Here is a 25,662-nt window from a genome sequence, read left to right as displayed (position 1 = left end):
CTTCCTTCTGCTCGGACTGTTTCTCGTCATGTTTATACTGAAGCAGAAAAGAAACGAGCTGAGCTTAGAAAAGTGTTTGAGAAGCAGAATCGTTTTGCTGTAACGACTGATTTGTGAACATACGTACAGACAGCAATGCCATACATCACAATAACAGTACTCTAACAGTAATCAGTACTCAACGACCAATGGAAATTGTGCTCATACATCATTGCAACAAGATCAATGGAAGAAAAACACACAGGTGAGATTATTATAATTTTTATTGATTTAAATACTCGATAGTTTCCAAAATATATATTTATTTAAACGAAATGGTTTTAAAAATGTTTCTTTAATAATATTAAACCACACGATATTTCTTTTTTAAAACCACATGGTTACAAATGTCTTTTTGAAAACCACATGATTTCATAAATATTTATTTGGCTCGTCGATTCTCTTCTCTTGTCAATTTAAAAAGTAGTTTATTGTAATAACTTTTAACAAAGGCTCAAATGTTAAAGCTGCTTTTAAAGAATAAATTTGGCTGACAATGGCTCAACTGTTAAAGCTACTTTTAAAGATCAAATTTGGATTCCATGTAATGGACACAACCTAAATATGGTTTTGGTTCATGATCTAGAAGTGAAAGATGCCCCTGCTTCGGTTTTGGAAATCATTAGTCTTATTGACACATTCAAGGAAATAGTGACACATATAAAACGTTCAAAAATTCAACATGAACTAAAAACATCGGTTAAGCAATCTGTTTCAACAAGGTGGAATTCTCAACTCAATATGTTGCAATCAGTGTTGACAAATATTGAAGATATAACAACTTTGTCAGCAAGAGAACAAGAAAAAGAACTTTAAAGAAAATTTTTCGATTTGAACGAGACTATATTGAAAGATGTTATCACAGTGTTAACACCTTTGATACTGCTACTAAACATCTTTCAACAGACAATTAATGTTCTTTGCACATGGTTGTTGCAACTAAATATCAAATAACAAAACATTTGCAAGTATCGGCTACAGATATTAATGTAATTAAAGACTTTATGACACATTTAAATGACATGATGAAGCGCTATTTTCCAATAATTGAAATGCATAGAATTGCAACTCTTTGGACCCAAAATTTAAAATAATTGCAACTAAAATAATGACAGAAGAAGAAATTAAAGAAGCACTAAACAGTTTAAACAACATGGTAGATGAATTGCCTCTAGTCAGACCAGCCTCCTTTGACTCGAATCAAAATACTTTTCTTGAGCCACCTGAAAAAAAGAGGAAAACAAATAATGACAATTCAAGTGAATTTTTAGAGGATTTATTTGAAAGTGAAGAAGCTGCCATCAATGAAGTTGACAGCTACTGGAACAGCACAGATTCCGAGGATAATATTTCTTCGTATTGGAAAAGTAAAACAGGACTCTATCCAAATTTGTCTCAGGTAGCACAGTCAGTGGGCGCTAATTTACATCTCTACCCCCCTATTTTTATTTTTGATTATGATAAAGAATTTTATCCTGATTAAGAATCGTATAAAAACATAGACCTGAAAACCAAAGGAAACTTTTCTAATTTGATGTTGAAGTGTCAAAAAATTATACCAAAAACGCTAATATTCGCCATCTTTTTTGAAACATGACTAAGTTATAATTAAGGCGGTAAACATAATGAAACTTAATCATTAAAAAAACTTGATAGCCCGGTTTTTATTCCGCTAAAACATTCTATGGATAACTTTGTTGTGTAATTTTCTTTTTATTTATTTTTTTCTTTAAAAAACTTCGAACTTCAATAAGTTTTATTTTTTATTTTCAGATTATATACATATTTTTTTAAATATATTATTATTTTAGATAGACAAATGTTACTATATACAAAAATAATAATCAAACGGGATATTTATCAACAACTTGGTTCGAAAAGTGAAAATAAGAATGTTCTTTAAAACGTTGCGCCCACATGAATTCTGACAAATAATCGGGAATCATTTCTCTATTAGTGGGTCCAAACATAGCTTTAAATTTGGCTTTGCTTCTTTGCCACATTGCCTCAACCCTGTTTGTTGTAACATTTGTTGCAGGATCAACAAAATGTAAAGTATGGTTTACTGTACCATGTTGAAAACCTTGCGCTGCTAAACCTTAGAATGCTGCCCACATATCGCTCCATATTTCAGTTCCAGGACATATCCATTTTATAATGATGGGTAATATGGTTGCTGCATCGCGGTATGCTACAGGAATGAGTAACCCTTTTTTAGTTGCTATATCGTACGCACCAAAAATCCATTGATCTTCTTTAATTCTACCTCGGTTGTATTTCCTTCTTAAAAAAAGTGATTCATCTATTTCCACTATTGAACCTGGCCCTCCTAATTGCACACGGTTGTTAAGGAAATAAGTAACAGCAATGTCTCTACAAAATTGATTCCAATCAACTACAGTTTTATTGCTACTAATTTCTAAATCCTTTTGTATGTCTTCTACTGAAAGGCCACGACTTTTTCCGGCGCTACGAGTCCAAATATAAGTAATACCTATTATTTGCCAAAGTTTCAGTTGAGATCTTTCAAAAAAACTTCCAACACGAATACTTATTTTCTTTTTGCATTGCTTTAGCGTGCATCTCCAAATCTTTCCATCGACATTATGACAATTTTGTTCGTTGCACTGGATGTTACATCGAAGACAGATCATATTTAAAGCAAGTAAACCAAACTCCCTGCACCACCGAATGCACTCGGTATCATTGTTTTTAAACCTGCGACCGATTTCCGGTAAATTAATCCTATTAAACTCGATAATAGTCGGTCGTCTAACGTTCGCCATTTTAATTTTAAAACAGAAATACAGAAACATTTCTTATAGAATCTTTTATAACTACATTTTATTTTTTACAAATTTTTTGCATCGGAATTTTTATGAATACTTTTGGAATTTTCATGAGTATTTTAATTACTTTCAAACTACAGAAACCAGGCGGCGTAATTAAATAGTGAAATTTAAAAGTGTTATAAAAAAAGATGGTGAACATTAGCGTTTTTGGTCTATTTTTTTGACACTTTAACATTAAATTAGAGAACTTTCCTTTGGTTTTCAGGTCTATGTTTTTATACGATTCTTAATCAGGATAAAATTCTCTATCATAATCAAAAATAAAAATAGGGGGGTAGAGATGTAAATTAGCGCCCAGTCAGTGTTGTCAATTCCAGCAACAAGCACATCATCCGAACGTTCATTTTCAATTGCTGGAAGAACACTTGACGATAGAAGAACACAATTTCATCCGGATTGTGTCGATGGACTGTTATTTCTGCATGGTTTGAACAAAGAATAGGTATAGTAGGTATGCATAATAATATTTCTGAATCAAGGACAGTTTTTAAGTATTAATAAAAACAGTTAAAATACAAGAATTTGATATTTGAATTATTACAGTTACGGACTTAATTTTAGACTCAGACTTTAATTTAACCAAAAAATTTATTCCATAACGACATTTAAAAATGATAATAGAAATAATGATTTATTACAGCCTTCTAATACTTGCATGAATGAAAATTTTTGCAGATGTCAGCTGAAAATGATCACCAGATAACTTTAATTTTTCAGTTAAATACGGGATGGAGGAAGACAACTCAGCGTTTAATTAAAACTTATAGGTTTTCGATCGGGTTTAGTTCTGGCAAATTTGAAGGTCAGTCCAATAATTCAAATCTTTTTGATAAAAACCAGTTTTAGTTTGCTTTGAAACGTGGCTGGGGGCTGAGTCCTGCTGGAACACGGTGCAATTGTGAATCGTCATGAATCGTTCCAAACTGTCATTCAAAATATTAATGTTGGCTGTTGAATTTAAAGTTTCTCCTTGATTTATAAACCGAATGGAACCACGGCCATGTGCTGAGAAGCACACCCCACCATCATATCAGCAGGGTGCTTAACAGTTGGAACTGTAAACCTTGGGTCAGTTGCTGATGAATGTTTAGGACGTCGAACCCATTGTTTATAGCTTGCCATCAAATGAAAATTACTCTCGTCACTAAACATGACTTTTGTCCAATTTTCTGATGTCCAATGAAAATACTTCTTACAAAACAATATTCTCTTTTTCTGTTGGATATCAGAAAGAAATGGCTTCTTTAAAGTCCTTGACGCCCGCATTGAAAGTCTGTTGCATAAAATATGTAGAATATAACGAGTGGAAACATTCAAATTTAAATTCCTGTGTAGAATATAACGAGTGGAAACATTCAAATTTATATTCCTTTTGATAGCTGAAGCTGTAATAGTTAGTGTTTTCATTACTTCTCGTCGAATTAAAGGTTATTTCTGCGCTGAGATAAGCCTTGGTCTACCAGGATGATGTTTAGGTTTGATTAAACCAGAAGAACTAAACTGCCTTACAACAGGCGATGCTGATGATTGTGATATTCCCAACCTGGATGCAACTTCATAATAATTAATTGACAACAATAATCGTTTTCTAATTTATACATAATTAACAATTTTACTGGAATTCCAAATCCGCCAGATGCTATTTTTGCATATTATATCATCAGCTATATTTAATTCTATGAAACAAATTTATTCATCAAGTTATTTATGCATGCATAATACTTATTATGCTATTTTCACACTTTCATCATGAAAATTTTGATTTTATTACTTTGAGTCTAAAATTAAGTTCGTAACTGTATATTGGATGGGGAATAAGCGGTAATGATGGGGATAGGATGGAGATGGGGATAAACTTGATGGGGATGAGGACAAACATGATGGCGATGGAAAAATGTGTATGCAGATGGGGTGAGGATGGGGAGACTTTCTGTCCCTGTGTCACTGTCTAGCATACAGACACTTTGAAATAACGGCAATATATTAAAAGATCCGTAGAGAAAGGTTCTGTATACAAGCTCGCTTTGCCGAAACCAAAACAGGAAAATTGTACAATAGTTGTTGAAAGTGTATATATCAATGCGTGCAAAGGATATGTAGTGCGTAAAAACTTAAGATTTTGTCCATTGCATAAAAGATCTTGGCTATACAGACATCGACGCCCATTTATTAACACCTTTAAAAAATTCATTATATACATCTGTAATATCTGCTGACAGCATCATCAATTGTTTAAGCGACCATTTAGAGAGGATGGTTTGATATCATTCCTCATAAATGCTGTAGATTTCATTTTTTTATCAAACTAAACAACTGATACGGCTGATCCAACCAATATGTCGATTTTTGTCCGCTACATAAACAACAACAACAAAGTAAAAGAAGAATTCTTAGGACCAAAAGAAGTTAGCAGTAGTAAGGGGGCTCAAGCTGCCTGTAAAAGAATTCAAGCATGGTATGGATGGTACCAATACAATGAGCAAGGAAAGGTATATCTGTTAATTCGGGTTTCTGCTTTATTCTTAAGAATAGGCTATTAAGGTGGGTTTTCAATTTATATAGGAGATATGAATTTCTAGTATTTTCACATATTTACCTTTACATACTTTATTTATTTACCCTTCTAAGTATATATTTACCAAGAAAAATAATGTAACAAAGCTCTTTTATTAAGGATGACTTTAGTTGCTAAAAATGATAAACTAATTTATTTAGTATGTAGGCCTGAGTTTAAAGAGAAGGTTGCGACATTTGTGCCCTATTCAATATATTCTAAACTTCAGAAATCATCGCTATGCATTAGTTTTTGTACACTTAATGCCTTGGTATGAGCTGTTGCGTAACGCGGACGTTAATATACTGGCTTTATTGAAGATAATGAAATATTACTCGGGTAAAAACTCACTACTTAGGGGAGCTCTAAAAAGTAATGGTTTACGAAATCGCAAATTAATAAAAGCTGCTTTTATTCGTTGGCTTTCGCTATAGCGAAGCAGCTAATAAAATTAAATTACTTTTCAAGTCAATTATTTGTAAACTTGATGCCATCATTTTACAAAACAAAGATTTCACAGATATACATGTATATATATATATATATGTGTGTGTATATATATATATATATATATATATATATATATATATATATATATATATATATATATATATATATATATATATATATATATATATATATATATGTATATAGATATATAAATATATATTTAAACAACTTTAAAAAGTATTCTACACAATAGAGTGCTCAATGTTCTTAAAAGAACAGAGCAATTATATTAGTAGTAGAAAATCACATAACAAAAATTTTTTCTATTTAACACTGTGTTTCATCAACAAAGATTCATCAAAAGTTCACCAGAAAGAATTTCTGATGAATCTTTGTTGATGAAACAGTGTTAAATGGAAAAAATTTTTGTTAAGTGATTTTCTACTACTAATATATATATATATAAAATATATATATATATATATATATATATATATATATATATATATATATATATATATGTATATATATATATATATAAATATATATGTATATATATATATATATATATATATATATATTTATATGTATATATATATATATATATATGTATATATATATATATATATATATATATATATATATATATATATATGTATATTTATATATATATGTATATGTATATATACATATATATATATAAATATATATTTAACCATATACATATATAAATATATATATATATATATATATATATATATATATATATATATATATATATATTTATATAACTAGACAAATAATTCATATTAAAAAAATGAAGGACCGTATGAAGATTAAATTTTTTTAAATTTAATAACCCAAAAAGTTTGATTAAAATATTCTTTAAATAATTGGCGTCCAGATGGTTACAGGTGGAGGCAAGGGGGTTCGAAGACAATTAATGAGATTAAAAGGAAATATTTTAGAGTTCTTGTTGTACAGGACACAGCGAGGGATGTGTTTGCATGTAGAGCACACTATCATGCTGAATTGTTAATTATCATACATCATACAAAGGTGACATACTAAGGCTGTGCAGTTACCTCAAGGAAATTCTACTTCGTGTAATAGAGATTTTATCTGAACACAACCAGGTGTCATAAACCAAATCAGGGAAAGTACGGGTTCTGTCCGAAAAGAATATAAAGACATAATTTATCAAATACATCTGATACAAATATAACAGCAATTCCGCTTAACATGGAACAAATCAGTACTTTAAAATCAACACACAATTAACAGCTTTTATTTAGGGATAGTTTATGCAACCTTCATGAGCCTATGATACAAATTTATTCATGTTATGACATTTCTTGATTTAGTGATAGTTGTCTTAAGTATCTGTTTTTTTCGCAAAAGTTTCATTATTTCATATTGCGTTAGAATAGTTATAACTCATTTTGTTAGCGAAAGACTCTATGACCTGCGATGAGGATATCAAAATATCTATTAATTATGCGAACTTTATTCTCGCGTCATGTTTATTAATAATTAGCGTTAGGTGAATTTTTGGACAATCAAGTATATATAATAATAATAATAATATATATATATATATATATATATATATATATATATATATATATATATACACACAAATAAAAAAATATATGTATATATAAGAAAAAGAAAATAAAAAATAATGAATGTATACGTATCTGCCAATATATGTATGTTGGCTACGTTTGGAGGTGAACTATCCTTTGGTAGTGGTTTGGCGTTTTTGTCTTCAGAAGCGTAAACATAAATTTATATACTTGGCAGTGGCTTGGTATTTTTTGTTGTCAGAAACGTAAACGGAAATTTGGTAATTTGGCTTAACACACAGCGATAACCATCGGCTATCTAGGCCTTTTCGCACAACTTTTAGAACAATCTGGAAATGTATTATATTCAGTCTAGAAATAAAATTTAATTTAATTGATTATATTCGGTATATGTATTGAATAATATATAGCGAAAACTAAGATTCAGTGATTATTTTTGGCAAATTAGATTCACTGTGCGAAAGTAGTTTATTTAGTAAATTATAGACATCATTGTTCGCATAAGTCAGCTGTTCGGAAGACATAATAATTTGATGCAAGCCATAAACACCATAACAAATGGAAATAACCATTATAAAGTAAAAAAAGTTAAAAAAAAAAAAACGTTCTAACATTTTCAATAGTGGTTTCTCTATGAATCGCGGATACTCAAAGAAAACCTGATGGTCTTCTTTGAGTATCCGCGTTCATTATAATTATTTTTATTATTTATTTCTTAACAATATCTTGACTTGTTAACTTTTTTTTTTTTAATATATATTTTTGTATCTGTGTCATAAGCATTGTAATGAAGAACAAAAATATATTTATATATATTTACCAAAAATATGAATGTTGGTTAAGTTACGTTTAAATAAACGAACGTTGTATTTAAATAGCTGTATTTAAATAGATGAAACAACAAAACGCGTAAACAATGTTTAATGGTAAAAAATTATTATTGTAATATAATATAAAATAAGTTTTAATAAATTAAAAGTATTATTAATAGAATATGTCTAAGAATTCGCGTTTCTGCCATCATGTGAAGAAACTCTTCTTGGTTAATAGCTGTTGGACGACGCTCTCGAAGCATATGCTGCGCTTTTCAACTCTTTTGACCAAAAAGTTGTTGGTAATGTGGTCTAATTAAGTAAAAAAAAAATAACACAAAAAAGAGGCTGTTAAATACTCATAAAAAAAGTTAAAGAGAATCTGTTTATTATTAACAAATTATTAAAACTGTTAAATACTTGGTATGCATTTCAATTAATGAAGAATTATTAAATCGTTAGAAATAAGAATACTTGAACGATTTATTTTGTCTCTTAACTCCATTATTTGGCTTTAAACTTACAAGTAGACAATTTTGACGGTATTCACAAACCCAAGGCTGAAAAGTTTAAAATACAAAATAAATTATGTAGCTTTTTATTACGATACAAACTTCTTAATAACAGAATAATTTGCTGCTACATTTTTGGACATTTTATTAAAAATTCAAGAAAAATCTATATTTTTAACTAATTTATGTCATGGTATAATACCTCAATAATAGGTAACCAATAAGTCCCTAGATACTTTTTCCAATCTCAGGTTTAATTCAATCTTCAATATTTAGACTATTTCAAATCCAGAATAGCTAACTCCATTGCATCAACTGTTGTTGAATGAGAAATCCCTCGTAGCCTTAAAAGGAAATCTGCTTTTTGACCCAGGCTTGTTCACGATGGAAGTCGAAAATGAAAACTTTACAACCTCCCGCTAAAAAATGAGGCGTTGATTTGATGTTGATTCAATGTTTCTCGTCAACATTGATTCCATATTGATTTTTTGTCCAAAATGTTAGCCACTTATCAACGTTGATTTGGTGTTTACAAAAAACGTTGATCGAATGTTGCTTTTCAACGTTTAATCAACAATCATTTTTTCCTGGTGATTCAACACTGATTTTTATAATAGCCGACGGTATTTTGATATCGCTTTTTGATGCATATATCAAAAATATATATATCAACAGTTTACGAAATATATATATATATATATATTTAAACAACTTTAAAATGTATTCTACAAAATAGAGTGCTCAATGTTCTTAAAAGAACTGAGCAATTATAAATTAGTAGAAAATCACTTAAGAAATTTTTTTTATATTTAACACTGTATTTCATCGATAAAAAGACTCATCAGAAATGCTCTCATCAATAAATAACTCAGTATTTCTGATGAGTCTTTTTATTTATAAAACTCAGTGTTAAATGAAAAAAAACTTTGTTAAGTGATTTTCTACTGATATATAATTTATACATATATATATATATATATATATATATATATATATATATATATATATATATATATATATTATGTATGTATATATATATAAAATATTTGTATATAAAATTTATACATAACACACTGATATATAATTTATACATATATATATATATATATATATATATATATATATTATGTATGTATATATATATAAAATATTTGTATATAAAATTTATACATATTGCTCAAATCTTAATTTGTTTTGTAAAAAACAGGCTGTAAATAAAGGATTTAGCAAAAAAGTTATTGATAGAGCAATTCAAAGCTAACTCAAAAGAATAATGAAAGAAAGTAGGCACTACATTAAGTAAGAAAGTTTTTTTATTGAATTTAACACAAAATTTACATTTTCAAACAATTTATTTAGCGTTTGCAGCATTGTTCATTTTCAAAACTTTTTGATTGAGTCGTGTTCCTGATTGACTTAAAAATTTCGAAATGCCTGAATAACATTCGCAAATTTTTGCTTCATGATGCTGTCGTGTAATCGCATCTAAATCAAAAATTCAAATCAAATTTGAAAAAAATCAAACTGCAGAAATTATAGCAAATAGTTACATAAATGACTGACTAGGATAAACAAAATATATTTCCTGTGAAATAAAAAATGCATAAAACCATTCTTACCCACTATCATACGATACAGGGTGTATGTTTTAAAATTTATCTTCAATGAACCACCCGAGACATTAAAACAGGCCCCAGCGTCCTCGCTCATCAACAACTTTCCAAAAGCAAAAGCCAATTTATATTACCTTCACAACGACTAAGAGAACTTATCTATTATTAAAAAAATAAAAAATACTTAAGGGTCAGAACACATATTATGTTTAATCTATATGAATAAAATTATCTTAATTTCAATACATGGATTTTTAAAATTGACTCTTGAATCACTTTTCTCTTTTATCTATTTTTGCTATCTAACTCAACGCAAATCTTTTTTGAAAATCTTTTTAAAAAAATGTAGTAAAATAAACAATATTATTATTATTTATGTAAAATATTTTGTAAAAAATTAACCATGAAAAAATACCTAAATGGGAAAAATAAATAAAACTTTTATTTAATTTACCCTGGCAAGACAAATGTCTTTCTTTGCTATCCTCTTTATCCAAAACACAATTTTTAGAGCCATTTTCTACCTATGTATAGATAAATTATACATACAAAAATTAAATAAAATTTTTAAACATTATATAGTGATTTTTATTTAAACTTGTCAACAAACATGTATTTATAAAATATTTGTCAACAAAATTATATTCTATAACATATAGTTCTGATTTCTATTAATTTTTTTACTGCACACGCACACAGATTTTAATTAGAACAAAAGCAGCATTAGGACTTTTTTTTACCAATATATTTGAAGACAACATCATTTTCCCTTGAGATAGATTAGTTTCTTTCGAGAAGTCATTGTTATTTTCAGCAACTGAAAAGCTTGCTATTTCACTGTGTAAATGGGGAGTTAATATTGATTTAAAAACATCTATAATTCAGTAAAAAAATAAGCATTTTATTTTAACAAACCATTATTTTACTTTTACAAAAATAGTTAACCTGCTATATTTGGAATCACGTTAGATGTTCTTTAGCTATTTGAACTATCAAAATAGTATCTTCCGTATAGTTCTTCATCACCAATCACAATATCTTAATCACTTTCACAAAATGTCATTGCTGTCTTTCTCCTTTAATATAAACTTTACTTTATAAACAAAAAAAGTGCATGATTTGTGTAATTCTTTATTGCAAAATTTTTTATTTGTTAAAAACTAATTTTAGTAAAATTTACTTTTGCTTTGTCCCTTTTTTCTCTTCGATGTAAGTTTCAATATTTGAAGTATCTGCTGCTTTCTCTAAGTGTGACTGAGCTTCTTCATAAACACAAATCTATGTACATAAAAACATTTATCAATATCTAATGAAGATGTAATTGAAATTTTTGCGGCAAAAGCAGGCCCTATGAGAATGGAGTGCAATTGGTGCACCGCATAAAAATTAATGAATTTTAATGAAAAACCCATGAAAAATAATGAATTTTTTAGTTTTTAAAAAACACTAAAAGTTTAAAAAAAAACTAAAAACATAGAAAAAAGTTTTTTTAATATATTTCCAACATATTAAAAAAACTTTTTTTAATCGTTGGAAATCTTCTTTAAACATTCTAAAGACATTCAGAACATATTTAAACAAATGCCCATTGGAATATTGGATTTAAAATAAGTGATATTAAATGAGACTATAGTCATATTGTAAAGCAGGCCTAAAATAAATTTGCACCAGCACATGACTATCCTCTTCAGTGCCCTGGTCAAAACATACAGTTCAATATCTAATATAGTAATATGCAAACCAGTAGTGTATAAAATCCTAGCAGGGTATATCTTCCAATCAGAGGTTGATGCCTGCTAGGTTGTGACAGCTTTGCGAATCGCAGCGGAACTTTTAAATGGCAGCCAGAAGCATTTCCCATCATTTTTCATCCAACTTTTAGCAATCACTTCCACTTCTTTAATTTTTCCATTTAAAGTTCAACAATGGCAAATGAAATTTCAATATTCTGGTGCAATTTAATTCTAAACAATCTTATATAAGTTACAAAATAAAATTAAAAATACATTAGAGATTAAAAACAATGAACTTTGTAAAACGCTTTTTAGATTTATTAATATAAAACACCAGTGTAAATATTTTATTATTTCTATAAACATACCAGGTATTTGTTTCACACAAAAAATTTATAAATTAAAATGCATTAAACTCACTTAAAATTTGTTCAATGAACTACATATTTGACAAATTTACAACAAATTTTACAAAATGACACATGCACAGACATTCTTTAAAAATTGATGGTCTGCAAGTATAATCAAAGTTGTGTTTTTAATTCAAGAAATCAGTGATCATAAGCAATATCACAATGTCTAAGCACAAAAAAAGCATAACCACCTTTTTAAACAGGTATCATGAAGCCTTTATTCAAAAGTTCTTTTTTTTTGCGGAAAAATTGTTTTTAGGTTGACTAATGAATTTACATAACAAACGTCTAAATAAGATGTTTCAAAACAATCAGGAAAAAACTTTCGAACTGAATGACGATTTAGAGCCTTGCATTTTACAAGATCTACCAAAACCTCTTCTACTAAAATAAACCCTTTGTCTTGAATAAAATAAACTCTGTCTCATAGATTTGATGTGATCTTTTTATTTACCACTTATGCAGAAATTTCTTAACCATTCCTTTCTCTAAGGAAAAATATCCAACTTTTTTCTCTCATCTAATTGATTCACTATTTGGGCAACAGTCTGATGTGATTTTTGCACCAATTCAACCCAAAAAGTTTTCAAAAGGAAAAGCTGATAGATGATCAAGACTCTCCCCAAAGTTAACACAATCAACAGCTAAATGAATCATGCTATGAACATTGTATGTTACCAAGATCTCCCCATACAAAATTTGTACTTCTCTGACAAACTATATAAGCAGCTGTTTAGCAAATGCCACTAACAATTCATTTTTGGCCATTTTATTAGAAAGCAGTATGTGCATAGCAATTGAAAGAGAAATAAATAAGTCATAGTTTTATTTATTTTTCCTTTTTAAAACAACAGGTCCAGCATAAAGCAGAATAATCGAAACTCTGTTGCTTTCCACTTCTCAAGTTCATTTAAAGAGCGTGGTCTATGTTGAAAATTGGATGGTGTATAACTTCGTAAATTTATGAGTTCATTTGAAATACTGTCTTTAACAGATTGACTTATTCTAATACATCGGGGACCTTTACACCAGTTTATTAGAAGTTTTTTAACTACCCCAAGACATATAAGGTGCATATAGTCTAATGGGAATTCCGTTACCATTGGGAAATTTAACTGAACAAGTGGAGTAAGACTCTCAAGCTGGTGACCTTCTTTATAAAAATTATTTTTAAAAGCCATGTCAGTACAAAGTAAAGTAGTCGTTTCCAATAATCTTACGCCATGTTTTTGTGTGCCAACTGCCATAAATCTTTCACAGCTATGATAGCCACTATGCCCTATAATGTATTTAACAAATGCTCTTTGCAGACGCATCACAAACAAAAGCTTTAATAGTCACCAGCAGCTGTTTATACCCATTAGTTTGCAATTTTTTCATTTCAAGAATAAAGTCTTCAAAGCACTCATCCAAATTGTTTGGTTTTCCCTGACCATGCCAAATTGCAACAGCATAGGATCCTTTTCTGTTAATTGTAACTAGTATAGGCCAAATGGAAGTCTTTTTACTATTGCACATAGGTGCACCATCAATACTTACAATTAGATCAAGCTTTTCCTTATTTCCAACTGTTGATATGTAATAATCAATTGCACTTTTAACTCCAAGATATATATAATCGCCTCCACTGAAATATAAAACATTAACTTTTTGAAGAGATTTTTGTAATGTCTGCCAGCATTTTGGTATAGATGGAGTATATTTATTTAAGTGAAATAAAAGTGCATTTAAAGCATCATCTTTTATACAGTATTTTAATTACCACTCATATAAAAATCTTTTGTTGAAGTTAGAGTATCAATACTACTGTATAAACTATTTTTAAATGCAATGTCGTCAACATCACAATAATTAGATTCAACTTTACTTAAACAAAATTTATTTTCTGGCGAAGTGATTGAAAACATCAATATATCACTGTGCACATCTTCAGAAACTTCAAAAATCTTTTGAATGTCTAAATCTAGATGAACGCAATTTCCTCTACCAACAATGTTGCACTCTTCAAGAAGATATATTTTTTTTTTTTCAGTATTTCGTTTTTCTTTCATAAATTCTCTCATATATAGGTTTCTGTCATATTTAGGCATTATTATCTTTATTTTATTACATCACAAAAGAAAAAAAATAAAGGCATTATTATTCTTATACAGAAAAAATCAATTTAAATTGCATTTTGTACTATATGATTTAAGTTTGCAGTCAGAATTTATCAGGCAAATACTTGCAGCCATTAATAATTTGCTATAATAATAGTAATGTTATTATAATAAGCATTAATAAGCCAAATTGCTGCTAAGTTGTGACTTTTTCATGTTAAATTGTTAAAATATTTATATTAAGATGTTCTATTATCCTCAAATAGTTAAAAAACTACCCTAATTTCATTAGGATAATCTTTATTCAAGAACTGAAAAAATAATTACTTAATAAAATATATGTTTTTCATAAGTTTATACTCATTTTATACCGTATAATACAACTAAAATTTGAACAAACGTTTTATATCCACCAAAAATAACAAAAAAATCCCAGCAGAAAATGCTCAGCAAATTACTGTTAGTAAACGGCTCAATAAATTTGTTTTTTGTCAACAGTAAATCAACGAACGCTCAGTGTTTGTAAATAAACGTTGATTTGCTGTTGATAACATTGCTGTTGCTACAACATCCATTTATGGTTGATCGCCGTTGATCGCTAATATCAACGCAAAATCAACGTTGATCAACATCAAATCAACGCTTCAGTTTTTAGAGGACTGACCCAAAAACTTGAATTTGTTACTACACAAATAAATCTAATTTAAGAAATTTCAACAAATTTATTTTGCACTATTTCTCGTAACAGCATAATTTCTACTATACTACTGTATAATCTCTTTAAATAGAAAGTTATTCGGAAAAATAAAGGTTAAAATTAGAGAGATTTTCTATCAAAGAGAGCTATTATGTGTTCATTTAATACATTTACAAAAAAAGTCTGTTACTGTAGATTTTTTTTCTAAGCTTATAGATTTATATCAACCAAAAGAATAAGGTCTCGGCCTTTCTTGAATTATCTCTTAAGTTGTCGAACAGATTTTTGCCTAATTATTGTTTGACAAAATAAATTAAAAATGTAAATTAAAAAGAATAAGAACTCAAAATATTCTAAATTTGATCAAAGATTAAAAACAAATATTAAAAACAGTTTGAATAACAGAGAAGGTTACTGAAGGGTCTTAAAACCCATTCGGTTCAAGAGGTTTTTAAATTATATAGTCAAATTAGAGTACAGTAAACTAAAGTATTGCTAATCTAGAGAAACTTTGTTAACTCTAACCACCAAAAAAACTTACCTGCAAAAGTTTCTTCTAAAGCATCAATTCCGTTATTACAATAATCGGTCAATGCAAAAGGAAGGAGAAAGTTTCAAATTCAGACTTTAGAAAACACGCAAAGCCTCACACATTGCTCGTTTTGTTTCATTCTCGATAAGGCACCCAACTATTTGGTAGTCAACATTTATTTTGACTTCTAAAAAGAAAATGGGTAAAGCCAGGTCCTATCAGAAGGGGAGCCACATGGGCCATTATGGCCTGAGCCTCCGATTTTGTTGGGGCCTCATATTTTTAAAATGCATTTTTTGAACACCAAAATAAACATTAAAATAATAATTCTAAATTTGTAATTACTCTAAATAGTTTAACTTAAAGTTAATTTAAGTTAATAAATCTATTTCTTTTTCATAATTACAAATTTCTAAACCTAAATCCAACATGATAAAGATTACGTCGTGTAATGATGTAAAAAATAACCGTCCGTAGGGCGCGCTTGATCAAATTGATACAGGTCAATCATTTTTATTTCGTACGAGTTTTTGAGTTATGACTTATTGTTTTGCATTTTACTAGCTTCATTTTTTCTCTTCTTTTTCAGTTGTATTTCATCAAACGCAATTAAATCAACTTGTTTTGAACTGTTTCTCATCATTTTGTTCAAACTGATATACTGCGCCTTTCAACGTTTTGTTTTTTAACTTTGATAAAAGTAATATTTTTCTGATAAATAATTTTTTCGTTTTTTTAAACATAATTCAATATATCAGTTTGTATAATTTTGATAGATGTATAAATTTATTACGTTTGCAAATCTCTATATTCTCAGATAACATTAAAACGAAGAAAAAATTTGATAGTCGCGCCAGTAAAAGGCGGTGGAGAAAAGAGTTTGCCCAAGATGCATGCAACAACTCGAAAAAAATATATTCGTTTTTAAAAAAACTACAAAATACAGTTCATATTGAACCAGCAAACCAATCTCAAAATGTGAGTGGCAGTATAATATTGAAAACGAAGTTGTTCCAAGTGCAGAAGACCCAAATTTAGAACAAACATTGTAAATATTGTAAAACAGGAACAGGTTGAACCCGAAATGTCATTACAGAAAGAGGAAAGTGCAAATAAAGTACCAGATATGGAACCAGAGACAACAAGTCAGACTCATCAAGATAATCCGGTCATTTTTATTGACATTGGAATTATCAACAAGAATAATTCTAGTCAAGTAAAGTCTTTTTTTAAGATTACTTGCTTTGAAATTCCAAATAATATTGTTCAAAGCTCTAATCATCATGAATTTTCCTAATGTCTATTAAACAAAACTCTTAAGAATGGAGAAACATTCAAAAGAGACTGGTTGTGCTGGAGTATTCAAAAACAATCTTTGTATTGTGTACCTTGTTTTCTTTTGAACAAAAATGCTGCAAATGTGTCATTTCTCCAGATTCTGCCGGATGGGGTATTACTAGAGGTTGGAGAAGATTGAAAGATTGTATAACGTCGCATGAAAGTTCAATTTACCATAAAGAAAATTGTTGTATGGAAATCTGCTAGTAGGGCAGCACTATGTGAAACTTAAGTTGATAATTTACTTTTATCTGAACTCAAGACTGAAACTGAAAATTGGAAAAAGTCATTTCGTATTCTAGATGTTATTCTTTTTATTTCCAAACGTGGATTAGCACTTTTTGGTTCAAATCAACAATTAGGTGATCGAGCGAATGAGAACTTTTTAGGTATTATCGAACTTTTAGTCAAATATGATCCACTTTTAGCTGAGCATGTTAAAAGTGTTCGAGAATCACAACAGTGTAAACAGCGAATGCAGGCTCATTATCTTTCAATACGAATTCAGTAAGAAATTATTGATATTTGTGGTTCACATGTTAAAACATCTTTCTTTCACGAAATTGTTAAAGCAAAATATTTTTCAATAACATTTGATACTACTGCAAATTGCTCGTACACGGAGCAAACTTCTCTGGTTATTCGTTATGTTAAAATTTTAGACAATTGAAACTTTTCAGTTGAAGAAACATTTATTTTATTTAAAATTTTTCAGAAACATTGGAAGAGAAATTGCTGCTCGAACACTAGAAATATTGAAAACTTTGAAGCTGGACTTCAAAGCCTGCATAGGTCAAGCTTACGACAACGGTGCTGATATGGCTGGAAAGTATAACGGTGTGCAAGCGGTTTTGTTAAAAAAAATCCAAACTGTATGTTTTCTAGCTGCGGAAATCACACATTAAATTAGTTGGTGTCGTTTGCGCTGAATCAGACCATTTGGTCAGCACGGATTGATGGTGTTAAAACAGTTGCACGACATTTGAATTCAATAAGAAGTGCTTTAATTGGACTTGGGGTGCTACAATTTAACAGCCCAGGCTAAAATGGAACTCAGTGCCATTCAAAGCTATATTTCCAAATTTGATTGCATTTTGATGTCTATCTGGATGAACCTACTCACAATGATTCATTAGACAGATCTAATCATCGAAGCACGCCATGCTACTCTTAATGTTGAAAAGGACAACATTGAAAATCTATGTGAATTTTTAAACTAATCATCATTTGCCAAGTCAAGATAGTGCTGAGCTTTATTTTAAAATTTATATTTTGTCATCATTGACTAGATTCATTCTGGCCTCATGCAACGACTTCAGTCGTTACAAGAAATTTGTAAACTTTTCGGATTTCTATGGCAGTTTAAAATTTGAATGATGAAGATCTTGTATTGGCTGCTCAACATTTTCAGCACAAATATGACAAAGAAATCTCACAAGAACTTGAAAATGAAGTTTTATTTCTTAAAAGAATCTGTGGTGTTAATTTTAAACTAGACTGCACATAAAAAAGTTCCTGTAAGAAATTCTTGGACTTGGTCTTTCAGGTGTCCTTCCGAACATTATAATTGCATTACGTATTTTTATAAGTTTGCCTACATCGACGGCTTCGGGCGAACGCACATTCAATGTTTTAAAGTAGATAAAAAGTTATCATCGCTCGACTATGGCACAGTAACGATTTAATGGATTTGCTATGCTGAATATAAATTACGATATTGCACGAAAACTTGATTTTTCAAATATAATTGCTGCATTTTCAGAACAAAAAGGTGGAAAAGCATTTGTGAAAATCGAATAAGACTAATTCATACTGTTTTATATACATTTAGCGAATTTCTTTAAATTTCATTTTCAAAGTGCGACCATAATTTAATTATTCATTTATAGTGATTTGCAAATAACTACCTATTAAATAAAAAAAATCAATGATTAACTATTTATGAAGGAACCATAAATTTTTGAAATCTGATATTTAACATTCACAGTAAAGTAACAGTGTAACACTCCACTCGTACGGTCGTACCCTCCCAATCGCAGGCCTCTCTAAGAAATGTATAATTAGTAGACTGGCGCTTTTCTTGGCTATTTGGCTTGATAAACGCACAATAAGCGCCTAATCTGTGAGTGACGGTCTGTCTAATTATTTACATTTATTTAGAAAGTAACACCTTTATTTGATCCCGATCCATCTGAAGACTGTAATAACTTTGCATTAATTGGCGTTGCGTTTCGTTGAAATTTTATGCAAACCCTTTTGGGGCCTCCGATTTAAAAACTGGCCCAGGCCTCTCCAAACCTCTGAAAGGGCTTGGGTAAAACATATTTAGTAGTTTTGTAAGTTGCATTTAATAAGAGCATTTTGTTTCCGTATCGACGCACAAGTTTGCATTATAATTCTGATTGATAAACAAATTAAAAAAAATATGCTTTATATCAGGCATATCATTTCGAACAGATCGTTTCTTACAAAGATTTTTAATAGACGCCTCATTTTACTAGCGTAACCTATAATTTATTTAGATAACCTGGGATCTATTTTCTGTGAAATACCAGCGTGTGTGTCACTGTTGAGAGTTAGTGATGTCTAAAGCCTAGTAATATTTTTTATTTACTGATCAAATATATTCTAACCTTTACAATGTTCTTGCTGAAGCAAGGAATCATTGTCGCTTCCCCTTAGTAAAAATGTCTTAAGTGATATCATAATTTTCTAATATGTAATTTTACGCAAGCGATTTTTTTAAAAAAATTTAGAGTAAATTTTCACAACATCATAGTTCTCGGATCTTTTTAATCTCTTTTTGACTGGTTCGCACGCTGTATCCAGTTATTTGTATTCAAGGAAGGCATTATAAAGCGTGCTAACTGCGTACTATTAGCGTGAAGATCAGTTTGGAACTAATTTTATGAGATTTACTTCAAAATCTATTTTACCTAGTTAATGGTTCTCCGGTGTATACTTATTGTATTTAATGTTAATTTCTTATAGCTATTGAGGAGTTTCTTAAGTTTTGTTGATTTATTGGGTTAATTGTTTACCTTGTTTATTGTTTCCTTTTTATAAAGAACTTGGATTTTTGTCGGTTTTTTGTTAGGTTTACTTTTTATGTTGAATGAGTTTTTTCAATAAGGTGATTTGCATTTCTTAGTTTAATTGTTTCCTTTTCGTGGAGAATTGGGATTTTTGTCGGTTTTTTGTTGGCTTTGTTTGCTTGTGTTGAATAAGTTTTTTTCTACTGGTTTAATCGTTTGATTTACTTAATTGTTTCCTTTTCATAGAAAAAAATGTTTTGGTTTTATGTCGGCTTTTAGTTAGGTTTACTTGTGTGTGTTTAATGACATTTTAAAGGTATAAATTAATTTCCGTTATTTTTCTTCTTGAAAAATTAAACTTTTGTGGCTTTAATTATCTACATTCGCATAAATGTAATTTTTTTTCCATTAGGTTTTATATTTGTTCCTTTCAGTGCTACATGCGTTAAGTATATTTTAGTGCTATTTTGTACTGATGAAAAACTTCTAAAACTACCAAAATTATTTCTTTGTATATAATTTTAGTCTTGATAATTTTATTGATACTTTTATATGATGAGAGTGGTTGTGAAAAAGTTTTTCTTGAAATTATTTTTAATTTTGCGCGTAGTTGGAAAAGAAATATATTAGAAATAGATCAAATACAGAAAAGGGAAAAGACTTCAAAAAAGACACAAAAACGTCGAAAAGGGTGTGAAACGTCAAGGTTAATTGTCAGAGGAAGTCATGGTCCCTAGGCACCTACTCTCTTCTAAAAGAGAGATCAATTTAATTGTGTATGAGATATTCAGAGAAATCTGAGTATCCAGCGTGCAAATTAGTCCCGTTATACCCAAATATTTACCCTGTATTTTGCGTTTTTGTATGTTTTCGTTGGTCTTTGATTGTTCAGGTCTTTGTCTTTGTTGATAATTTTCCAATATTTCAGTGATATATCAGCGATTTCTTTCCCTATTGGGTCAAATGGCATCAGAATTAGTAAAGAGTCTTTGTTGTGTCTTCTTTTTGTTTTTGTTGGGGTTAGTAGGTCCATTTCTCAATATATTGCTATAAAAATATAAACAATATTACTATAAATAAAAAAATTTATACTTTACTTTTTCTCAAGCGTCGAAAGTAAAATCAAACTAACAGACATTAACATTGCTTGACACTGAATTCTTGCAAATAAGTTATCTGCTCGCTGAGCGGCATTTCTTATATTTCAACAACGAATAATTTTATCCTACCTAGATCTTTCCCCTTTGTCTATTACCATTTACACTAATAACTTCTTTGAGCCTAATATTATTCATTTCAATTTCATTATTATCATTAAGCACATTACCAATAATATTACTATTCTTACAACTGAATAAAAAATAAACGTTAGAGAATCTTACAAATTGTGATCTTTTCTAATTAAAAGCTATATTACAACTTAAAAGTTTTTGTAAAACTGAGATACACGATTTCTAACTAATGTTGCATGTCAAGGATTGTGTACCATATATGCCACCTCTTGGAAAAAAAAAAGTTAATAAACTGTAGGATCTCAGTTAGCTGACATTTCAATAAAACTTCTAAATGACCTTTTGGGTAAATAACTTCCCTGAAAGCAAGTGCAGCCCAATGACCAAGGAATACAACTGCAACTTCACTAACTATTGTTTGCAAATAAAATATTAAATTATGTAAGCAAAGTTAAATGCGATGTTATTGCTTTCTAAAATTTACTGCTGCAGGTGGGTCAGAGATATACAGTTGATATTGTTATGGGGAATATCTTGATCTGGCCTAAGATTACCTACACAATGAAAAACTTGACCACATATTTTTAAATATGGCGGCCTATGATTCATAGGTTAAACCACATTATCAGTAAATAAAAATATAGACAGGCATATTATATTCTAATATATTTTTAAAAATTGATATTGAAATTATGATATAACTTCCTCTAAATCTTGCAGAAATAGTGAAAATGGAAATGTGAAATAGTTAAAATAGAAGCAAAACTACCTTTCTATTATGGCAACATAAAAAATGTGTTTCATCACTAAATATTTTAGCACAGCAATGCTGACAGATCTGGCTCATTTCTCCAAAATAATTATAACCTAGAGTAGTTTCACTTCTTGCTATACAATACATTCTGATTGTCTTGCAGCATTTCGTACATTTTGAGAATGATTTATCTCGTCTAGGCCTATCTCTTTCATTTATGTGATAGTTACTTAAATTTTTATTGTACAATTAAACAATAAACAATTTCTTAAAATAAAAATTTATCAGCTCTAATTTGCTTGCCGACGTTGCTTGAAAGACAGCGTGGAATACTGATCCGCGTACAGACAAACCAAAAAACTACTTTAGAGAAGAAAATAAACTAAATATTGATAACCTAAAAACAGTTTGAAATCTTTTTAAAAAATGTCTTTACAATTTAAACAAATTGCATTTTCACATATAACTATAGAGAGTATCTATTTATGATCCTATAGAAAGTAATGTTACATTTGTTATATGGTACATGTAATATTTGCAAGTTGAACCCAGTAAAGCCATTTAATTTAAAGGCGGGACATTGTTTAAAATTTCCTTTTCCAATATAACGCTGGATATGAGTACAGGGTTGCAGCAATATTGAAGATTTTTGCATTTTGAAAATTGGTGCACTTTTTTTGTTTTGGTCGATATAAGTATATACTTTTAGAAGAGCAAATTTTTTATCTGACATTACTTCGTGATCTTCTTGTACGAGTATATCTGACTTTTCTGTAATTTCAGAGTCTGAATCAGACCTTAGATAAATGTCACTTAAAAAAAGGCTGATTATCATTATTATCGGTAATCGATATGTTTTTATAGTATTTCCCTTATTATCTTTAGATCTAAAGTTGTTAAAACGCGATTACGCAATAATTTAGAAAAGGTGCAATAATTTAGAAAAAAATTAAACTGTCTAAAAAAAACCACTTCAAAACATAAACAAGTATTGCGCTTAAAAAATGTCTCCTCAAGTAAATGTAAGTTTCCAGGTCTGACGCTGTTTAAAAATCTTGGCCATTTTTTGAAAACTTCCGATCACCTGTTGCAATAAGTTTTTTTGAGAAAAAAATTTATTTTTCTAAGTTCAAGTTATTATTTTTTACAAAACACCCAATAACTATTTAATTCTAGCGTGGCTTGTGGTAATACGCATTTTTAACAGCTGTTTAATAAATTATTAGAATATAGACTATATGTTAATGTAAGTTTTATACTTTAGGAAAAAAACAAATCAAAAGCTCGTTTTTGACAATCTGAGATTAACTATTTTTAAAGCCTGAATATTTTTATTTAACGCCTGAATATTATTGTGACTGAAATAACTTGCCAATATATAAGGCAGATTTTCACAATTTTTTTTTAGTTTTGAGATGTTAAAATTTTGTTGTTAACAAGTAAAAATTATTAAACAGAAAGGAGGGCGGGGTGAGGGTTAATAAGGTTAGGGTGGATGGGAAAGTGTAAAAACGTCCTCTAACCATTTTTATAAAGGACTCGACAGTTATCACGCTGGGTACAAAAATTTTTAATTTTTTCAAAAGTTAAGGTTAACCTGCAGAATCAAAAACCTGAATAACTAAAAAAATTGGATACAAAATTGTTCTATTTTCTTTAAAGGTTAAGGTTTACACGCAGGATATCGTTATTTTAAATCTTTACTAGACTTTAATGACAACTTCTGTAATTGTTGGAAAGAAAACTTTGTCACGAACAAATCTTTACTAGACTTTAATGACAACTCTAATTGTTGGAGAGAAAACTTTGTCACGAACAGGACGATACTGACTAATAGCATGATACTGACATCATAAATAATAGGCTTAGAGTCTATCATTTATAATGGTAGGGTTGGAAAAGTAAGCAAGAGACTAAAAGACAGTATTTAAACTATTTCTTTTTGAAAACAAGATCTAACTGATTTAAAAGCTGTCAATTATAAAATGAAAAAAACTAAAGTTGCTGCTGTTATTTAAGGGGAGTTAGTTTAAAATAACACAATTTGAAAATGAACAAAACATAAGTACTGCAAGTTTTGTGAATTGCTAGTAAGTACCAAAAGTTTTGTGACTTGCAAGAAGTAACTGCAAATTTTGTGTCTTGCAAATAGGTAAAGCAGGTTTTGTGGCTTTCAAATTGTTTAGATAGACGGCTCTGGCGTACCTCAACAGAGTATCTATTATAAAAAATGATTTATCTTGATTCATAAGGAAGTTCAAATTTTATATTATGTACTTAACGTCAAGACAAGTGTTAATTTTTTTTTTTAACAAGATTAAGAAATATTTATAATTACAAGATTAACGATTGAACTATGAATCCTTCTCTCGAAGTTCAAACTTTAATATGTCTTGATAAAAGCGCTAGCCTTGCTCCTCGGAGTAAGTGCCCATGTTCTTGAATTTGTTGAGATGCGAATCAAAGATATGGTCTTTCAGAGACATTCTACATCCCATATCAGCGTAATTCTTTATGTTAGTCTGCACCAACTCCAACACCACATAGTTATGTGAGTTATGTGATTTAAGTGAGTTATGTGATTCATGTGATTATATGAGTCTGCACCAACACCAACTCCACAAAGTTTTCAGCTATGTGATTACCTAGGAAGCCCTGGACAACTGTAATGAAACTGTTCCAAGCCGCTCACTCCGTCCTTTTCAACAGCTTTGCCAAACTCTCACATTCTTGAACTGTGGTACTACAAATATATCAAAGTTTAGATATTTAAATAAGTATTGACAAAGTTATAACATTTTATGCTGAAAAAAATATTTTTGACCACAGTTTTATAAAGAAATTATAAATTTGCTACAAGAAAAGTCGTAACTTTTTATAAATTGTTCAATACTCGGTGTAGACAAGAAAATTTTAAAATATTATACGTCTGTGTGATATTTTGTTAACTACGACATATTTCCGTTAATTGATCAGATCTGTGAATTATGTAAAGACAAAAAAAATTGAAATCATAAATTTTGCTTAAATTATCGTAAAATATAAATGTTTGTAGCAAAATATCCAGACCAAAGATTCTTTATTTAAGAAAAAAACTTTTGTTAAATCACAATCGCTTGTCCAAATTTGAATAAGATTTTATATAAATACGTTGTATAGGTGAAATGAACATCATAGTAATATGATCTGTTCTGATCGTTTATTGGCAATTTTTTTTTTAATTATGAACCTTTTCATTGACGGAATTTTAGTATATTGTGTAAAAATTGATAGAAAATATTGTAATTTGACAATTATATATAGTTATTATATGTCAGAACCGATTAGAACTAGGATTTATAGTGGGTAAAGGCCTTTTTTGTAAATCGCCTTGACTACAACGAGTACTCAGAATTTTTTTGCCATGAA

At 29.2% G+C, this 25,662-nt stretch overlaps 1 protein-coding gene and 1 long non-coding RNA gene across 5 annotated transcripts; both read right to left on the bottom strand.

Annotated features, from left to right (window-relative positions):
* Positions 1 to 2,138: 2,138 nt before the first annotated feature.
* Positions 2,139 to 2,825, bottom strand: LOC136081195 (uncharacterized). Its single transcript, XM_065798493.1, has one exon. The coding sequence runs from the start codon at positions 2,823 to 2,825 to the stop codon at positions 2,139 to 2,141; it is 687 nt and encodes a 228-aa protein (XP_065654565.1).
* A 7,278-nt stretch (positions 2,826 to 10,103) lies between these two features.
* Positions 10,104 to 11,719, bottom strand: LOC136081645 (uncharacterized). 4 transcript variants are annotated; one of them, XR_010638973.1, is made up of 5 exons: positions 11,602 to 11,718; positions 11,367 to 11,497; positions 11,162 to 11,258; positions 10,876 to 10,945; positions 10,104 to 10,580 (listed from the first exon to the last, which is right to left on the bottom strand). It is a non-coding gene; the product is annotated as an uncharacterized LOC136081645 (long non-coding RNA). The 4 variants fall into 4 exon arrangements; XR_010638975.1 differs by lacking the exon at positions 10,104 to 10,580 and adding an exon at positions 10,728 to 10,752; XR_010638974.1 differs by lacking the exon at positions 10,104 to 10,580 and having other exon boundaries at positions 10,768 to 10,945; positions 11,162 to 11,295; positions 11,602 to 11,719.
* Between the last annotated feature and the right edge of the window lie 13,943 nt (positions 11,720 to 25,662).

This window comes from Hydra vulgaris, chromosome 06 (genome assembly GCF_038396675.1).
Source record: "Hydra vulgaris chromosome 06, alternate assembly HydraT2T_AEP".
NCBI lineage: Eukaryota > Metazoa > Cnidaria > Hydrozoa > Anthoathecata > Hydridae > Hydra > Hydra vulgaris.
The sequence above is the reverse complement of the archived record's forward strand: the minus strand, read 5'-3'. Positions and strand labels throughout refer to the sequence as shown.